Genomic DNA, 7,500 nt, shown 5'->3' with positions numbered 1-7,500 from the left:
CGCTCCTTCTTGCGGACCGCAGTGCTCCTTCCTGGGGCTGTTTAACTCCGTTCTGCAGCACGTGATGGAACAGTAAATATAAACACAAGGTCACATTAGCATACCCAAGGTCACACCCTATCATTTCCCAAGACCCCATAGATCAACTTGGTTTCCACAAACGAACCATGAGCCGTGTGCGTCCTTCCTCACGTTTCCCCGAGCGAGCTCACTGGAGGTGTTTGCTGGAACCACTCATTAATATTCATGAGTGGAGTCACCGTGGAGCGGGGCCGCCGCTGAAGCTAAGCAAGCGTTGCATCAAAATTTATATTGTACAACAGCAGGCTGCCTTTGTTCCTGTGGGGCCCAGGGAGTGCCGGGGGGGCCCGCCACACAGTGCTAGAATGCAGAGCAGGAACTTACGATGGGGCTGGCGTTGATGTAATCAGAGCCTCCTTGGCTGTTCTCCACCTTCAAGGTGATCCTGGAGTGATCATCTGGAACACAGAGCACATTTCCTCAGACCATATTCTGCTGGCCCCGCCCCCTGGCACAACAAAACCAGAACCGGTTCACACCCACCCCCCAACCAGATTGCACCAGATGGACAATCACAGATGGGTTTGCATCCATTCTTTAAGTGATTCTGGAGAAACCCTGAATTCTCATGTCGTCAAATCCCGTCCAATTCAAGGTTCCTCCATCACATCCGACCTGAGCACCACGTCACCGCATCACGCCAACACCGCATCACGCCAGCACCACGTCATGCCAACACCGCATCACGCCAGCACCACATCATGCCAGCACCGCATCACGCCAGCACCGCATCACGCCATCACCGCATCACGCCAGCACCACGTCACGCCAGCACCACATCACGCCAGCACCACGTCACGCCAGCACCACATCACGCCAGCACCACATCACGCCAACACCGCATCACGCCAGCACCACGTCATCACCGCATCACGCCAGCACCACATCACGCCATCACCGCAATACGCCAGCACCACATCACGCCAGCACCGCATCACGCCAGCACCACGTCATGCCAGCACCGCATCACGCCAGCACCACATCACGCCATCACCGCATCACGCCATCACCGCATCACGCCAGCACCACGTCACACCAGCACCACATCACGCCAGCACCGCATCACGCCATCACCGCATCACGCCAGCACCACATCACGCCATCACCGCAATACGCCAGCACCACATCACGCCAGCAACGCATCACGCCAGCACCGCTTCATGCCAGCACCGCATCACGCCATCATTCAGGTCCAGCTCAGAGTCGCCCCCCTAGGCCCAGGGGGGAACCAGAACATCTGGGATGTGTGGAGCTGCCACCATGTGGAATAAATGACCAAATATGGTCATGGAAGTCAGGTGAGACCAGAACAGGGACAGTCTGGACTGGTTTGCCGTTCCAGGAGAGAAGAACTCCCCGGTCCGTTCCCCAACTGGAGAACCCGCCGAGCAACCAGTAGGACGCTCAGTTTATTCCTGACTAATATTGCCATGGCGACGACCTGGGCTTTATTAGGCGGAGCCGCTGGAGAAATGGGACAGAAGCTTAAAAATTTGAATGATTGGTGAAGTTGGAGAACTTTAATAGGGAACTAATTCAGGACCCTGACGCTGCACACGGGGCCGAGGCTCTGGCGGCGCCACTGCCCTCAGGCTTCCCGCCGTTATCCCGTTAAAACGGGAGGCTTCCAGCACCGGAATTGCGAGACGACACCGATGGGTGGAGGCTGAACATCGGTCTGATGGCAGAAAGCCGTTAAGGGAGATGGAGGCGTCGGTAGACGAGGGATCGATGATCAAAACAAATTAGTTTTACCTATGAGCTGCAGATGCTAATGCTAACGGCTGGTGCTTTCAGGTTTAGAGGGCTATAACCTGAAGCACGGTATTGTGGGAGCCAGTAGAAATCTCTGTCTGTCTGCATCCGAACACCGGGTGGTCGTGATGGGTGTGGTGTAGGCGGGGCTAAGGCGGGGGTAAAGTGAGACTGAGGCAGGGCTTACATGCTACTACAGCGGTGGAGCGGTTCTTCTTGGCGTTGCCGTCCTTCAGGGCGACGGTCCTGGCGCTGGGTTCTGCCTGGTAGGCGCAGAGAGCCTCCCACTCCTTCTCCAGGCGGTCCTTCTTCTTCAGGTGGTCCTCCATGTAGGCCTGCAGGACAGGAGAGGACAGGGGTTCGTTCACGCCGGAAACGCACATCCAACGGTAACTCACACCCACCGTACGACAGCAGCTACACGGACCTGAGCGACGGGTCTGGACGATCCTGTTTGAAGGGGTCTCTAACCCTAACCCTAACCCCTAACCTCTAACCCTAACCTCTAACCCTAACCTCTAACCCTAACCCCTAACCTCTAACCCTAACCTATAACCCTAACCCTAACCCCTAACCTCTAACCCCTAAACCTAACCTCTAACCCCTAACCTCTAACCCTAACCTCTAACCCTAACCCTAACCTCTAACCCTAACCTCTAACCTCTAACCCTAACCCCTAACCTCTAACCCTAACCTCTAACCCTAACCCTAACCCCTAACCTCTAACCCCTAAACCTAACCTCTAACCCCTAACCTCTAACCCTAACCTCTAACCCTAACCCTAACCTCTAACCCTAACCCTAACCTCTAACCCTAACCTCTAACCTCTAACCCTAACCTCTAACCCCTAACCTCTAACCCTAACCCCTAACCCTAACCTCTAACCCCTAACCTCTAACCCTAACCTCTAACCCCTAACCTCTAACCCTAACCCTAACCCTAACCTCTAACCCCTAACCTCTAACCCTAACCTCTAACCCCTAACCCTCTAACCCTAACCCTAACCTCTAACCCTAACCTCTAACCCTAACCTCTAACCCTAACCTCTAACCCTAACCCCTAACCCCTAAACCTAACCTCTAACCCCTAACCTCTAACCCTAACCTCTAACCCTAACCCTAACCCCTAACCTCTAACCCCTAAACCTAACCTCTAACCCCTAACCTCTAACCCTAACCTCTAACCCTAACCTCTAACCTCTAACCTCTAACCCTAACCTCTAACCCTAACCCCTAACCTCTAACCCCTAAACCTAACCTCTAACCCCTAACCTCTAACCCTAACCTCTAACCCTAACCTCTAACCCCTAACCCTTAACCCTAACCTCTAACCCCTAACCTCTAACCCTAACCTCTAACCCTAACCTCTAACCCTAACCTCTAACCCTAACCTCTAACCCCTAACCCTAACCCTCTAACCCTAACCCTAACCTCTAACCCTAACCTCTAACCCTAACCCCTAACCTCTAACCCTAACCTCTAACCCTAACCCTAACCCCTAACCTCTAACCCCTAAACCTAACCTCTAACCCCTAACCTCTAACCCTAACCTCTAACCCTAACCCTAACCTCTAACCCTAACCCTAACCTCTAACCTCTAACCCTAACCCCTAACCTCTAACCCTAACCTCTAACCCCTAACCTCTAACCCTAACCCTAACCTCTAACCCCTAACCTCTAACCCTAACCTCTAACCCTAACCCTAACCTCTAACCCTAACCCTAACCTCTAACCCTAACCTCTAACCTCAACCCCTAACCTCTAACCTCTAAACTCTAACCCTAACCCCTAACCTCTAACCCTAACCTCTAACCCCTAACCTCTAACCCTAACCCCTAACCTCTAACCCTAACCTCTAACCCTAACCCCTAACCCTAACCTCTAACCCTAACCCCTAACCCTAACCTCTAACCCTAACCCCTAACCCTAACCTCTAACCCCTAACCCCTAACCCTAACCCAGGGGTCGGCAACCTTAAAGGTTCAAAGACCTATAAAAAACCTAAAAACCTCAAACCAAACCTGTCGGGAGCTGCAAAAAATTCTAAGCTTTATGTGAAGGCATCAGAACCTCTGAGGGTCTACATCAGCTGTTAGCCTACTATCAAATTGATTAACTATAGTTAATGCATAACGAGATTCGTTATTCTCCATGCAGCGCGTCCTGGACTGACGCACCATGTGACTCTGTTGTACCATATTTGGTGCTTTAAGTTTACCTTCCATTACTATATTACTGTATTGATTTGTTGTATTGATGAACTCGTTAAATCTGCTCCCACATGCAGCTCACATGTCGACGATCGCTCCTAAATACAGTAACCCCCCCCTGTTCAGTGTGTGATGGTGATGAACTTCTCTGGACTCTTTCAGGGAGGGGGGGCGGAAGCCTCGCTGTTCATCCCAGCTTCAGCTCCAATAACAAAACGGTGTTTCTGCTCCTGGAGACTTTTATGGAGCGTGTTTAGGTAACGTGTTCTCAACAAGCCGTACTATTAACTATCACTTCTTTCTGCTGCTCGTTGGAGTTCACAGACCTGCACACCAGCCTGTCTGTTCACTATCGATCACATCACACGACTCCTCACGATTAACTGATAATGCAGGAGTTGAATTAATGTCCTAGACTGTCTGACTGGTGATGTTGTTCTTCTTTCCTTCACTGTCTTTGCAGAGAGAAGCAGGTCTAACTTTCTGTATTGTTTTGTTTTCATTATTTTGATGAGTCCTCCGTGTAATCACCACCTGTTGGACATATCATCGGGGGGACTGTTTGTGTTGGAACCCCCTTATCCACAGCGGTAACTCCAGTCAGAGAACAGGCACCACACAGGGAACAGTTGATTTCTAGCAACTGGCTAGCACGATTAGCGTGGCGAGCGTGACTTTCAATCCCTGTCTTATCTGTATGAACTCATATATACACATGTATCTGTACCGACAAGCAGCGACCTCCTCCACCCCCCACTGAATGGCCGCAGCGCTGCTTCCTTTATTAAATAGAATGTGGAATCCTTGTGACTCTCTGGTCCAGCAGCCCCCCAGGACAGAGTGGTAGAGCCGCCGCTGACGGCAAGGAGTAGACCCGGGTAGACCCGCCCTCAGGTGGACAGAGATACCGGGAGTCTCACCCGATTGGTCAGGACTCATGTCACATCACTCACCACCCGCCCACTGTGCTGCCAACCAATCACCACTGCTTTCTAAAGCCAGGGCAACAACTGCCAAGGACCTCAGAGTGCATCTGAGCTGCCCTAAAAGGAGCCTGACTAAATTTTTCAATAATACGATAACGATGATAATTTAATAAAGCGTAGGAAATTTACAACAACAAGGTTTGTTTTTTAAAGATGTTTAGCTATAAGTAGAATTTCTTTCTATTTTTTTCTGTTAAGTATTATTTTTTTATTTTGTGATTAATCTCCAGGGAGCTGCAAGGGAGCCACTAAAGAGCCGCGAGCGGCTCCGGAGCCGCAGGTTGCAGACCCCTGCCCTAACCCCTAATCCCTAACCTAACCTCTAACTCTATTCCCAACCCCTATCCCTAACTCTAACCCTCACCTTGCTGTGGATGGTTCCGTTGGTTGGTTCCGTTGGTTGTTCCGTTGGTTGTGATGGATGAGGGAACAAAGGTGTTCTTTAATGTGGGTATCCATAATTGATGGAGGTTATTAACGTTATTAATATTAATGTTATTATCAGTTATTAATGCTGATCTTCATCTTCATCAGCTTCCAAAAAAAGGACTAATAGCTTCTGCTAGAAGGAGAGGAGCTGGGGGGGGCACCCATCCCCTGCCCCCCATCCCCATCACAGGTCTGACAGGCCACAGTAATGAGCACACCACACTAGAGTCTGGCTCCGCCCCCGAGTCTGGCTCCGCCCCTGAGCCTGGCCCCGCCCCCTGGGTCTGGCTCCGCCCTCCAGAGTCTGGGGTTTCTTCCTCACTGAGGGACCCTCAGTGTCTCTTGTTCTGTTGGGTTTCTCTGTTAAAGTGCTCTGAAATGTCTGCAGAGGCGTTTTATAAATTAAAGCCGATTCATTGGTTGATTGGTTGATCACATGAGGTCATCGCTCTGCGTGTGGAGGGTGACTCACCAGGATCATGTGACCGGTGGAGATGTCCATGTGCGAGTGGGCGGGCTCTTCGCTCCAGGAAGAGACGCTGCTCCGGGCCGAGGGGCTGACGGCCGGAACGCCTTCGCTGAACTGAGACGAGACGCTGTTGATCCGGGAGGACGCGGGTTCAGGACGCTCGCTGGGGGGTTTGACCGCCATCCGCTGCCGACACAGCTCCTGTAGGGGGCAGGACACCGGGTTAGGGTTTCATGGGGGGTTAGGGTTAGGGTTTCATGGGGGGTTAGGGTTTCATGGGGGGTTAGGGTTACTGTTTCATGGGGGGTTAGGGTTTCATGGGGGGTTAGGGTTACTGTTTCATGGGGGGTTAGGGTTTCATGGGGGGTTAGGGTTAGGGTTTCATGGGGGGTTAGGGTTTCATGGGGGGTTAGGGTTACTGTTTCATGGGGGGTTAGGGTTAGGGTTTCATGGGGGGTTAGGGTTTCATGGGGGGTTAGGGTTTCATAGGGGGTTAGGGGTTAGGGTTTCATGAGGGGTAAGGGTTTCATAGGGGGTTAGGGGTTAGGGTTTCATGGGGGGTAAGGGTTTCATAGGGGGTTAGGGGTTAGGGTTTCATGGGGGTTAGGGTTTCATGGGCGGTTAGGGTTTCATAGGGGGTTAGGGGTTAGGGTTTCATGGGGGGTAAGGGTTTCATAGTGGGTTAGGGTTTCATGGGGGGTTAGGGGTTAGGGTTTCATGGGGGGTTAGGGTTTCGTAGGGGGTTAGGCTTAGGGTGTCATGGGGGGTTAGGGGTTAGGGTTTCATAGGGGGTTAGGCTTAGGGTTTCATAGGGGGTTAGGGGTTAGGGTTTCGTAGGGGGTTAGGCTTAGGGTTTCATAGAGGGTTAGGGGTTAGGGTTTCATAGGGGGTTAGGGTTTCATGGGGGGTTAGGGGTTAGGGTTTCATAGGGGGTTAGGCTTAGGGTTTCATGGGGGGTTAGGGGTTAGGGTTTCATGGGGGGTTAGGGTTTCATGGGGGGTTAGGGGTTAGGGTTTCATAGGGGGATAGGGTTTCATAGGGGGTTAGGGTTTCATAGGGGGATAGGGTTTCATAGGGGGTTAGGGGTTAGGGTTTCATGGGGGGTAAGGTTTTCATAGGGGGTTAGGTTCAGGGGTTAGGCTTCTATTCGGAGTTCTGGCTGTTTTTGTCTGTTTTATTACTTTTGGCTTAAAAACACGACGTCAGCTGTTGCATTATGGGTGTTTTGTCACTGGGGGAGCACACCATCAACAACATCCGTATTTCAGGGAGCACAAACTGAACTTTGCCGCAGTCATATTTTTTTTTATGATGTAATTAAAGCTGATTCAACACGGCCCCCTGGAGAGCCAATTAGAGGACAGAACGGGCCGGACCGCTGGAATGGGAGGGGTTAGGGCCCAAACATTCACCGTCCCCCAACGCTGTCTTTATCTACAAGGTGTTGATGTCTAACGCACCTCTTCATCACCCGGTTCCCGACGTGCACCAGGGTGTGTGTTCGTGTCCCAGCTCTGCCCCCTTATGAATTCATGCAGGTCATGAAAGTCTGACTCCCGGCCGCAGCGCCG

At 51.7% G+C, this 7,500-nt stretch overlaps 1 protein-coding gene across 1 annotated transcript in view; it reads right to left on the bottom strand.

Moving 5' to 3' along the window:
• The window catches only part of LOC137612766 (receptor-type tyrosine-protein phosphatase N2-like), a 98,065-nt gene that overhangs the window by 10,754 nt on the left and 79,811 nt on the right, over nt 1-7,500 (bottom strand). Inside the window, exons 15-17 of the mRNA XM_068341469.1 lie at nt 5,933-6,130; nt 2,024-2,171; nt 406-479 (exon numbers count right to left, since the gene is read on the bottom strand). Of these exons, the coding sequence (XP_068197570.1) occupies nt 406-479; nt 2,024-2,171; nt 5,933-6,130 (420 nt within the window). The remainder of the gene's footprint in view (nt 1-405; nt 480-2,023; nt 2,172-5,932; nt 6,131-7,500) is intronic.

Source organism: Antennarius striatus, chromosome 18 (genome assembly GCF_040054535.1).
Source record: "Antennarius striatus isolate MH-2024 chromosome 18, ASM4005453v1, whole genome shotgun sequence".
NCBI lineage: Eukaryota > Metazoa > Chordata > Actinopteri > Lophiiformes > Antennariidae > Antennarius > Antennarius striatus.
The sequence above is the reverse complement of the archived record's forward strand: the minus strand, read 5'-3'. Positions and strand labels throughout refer to the sequence as shown.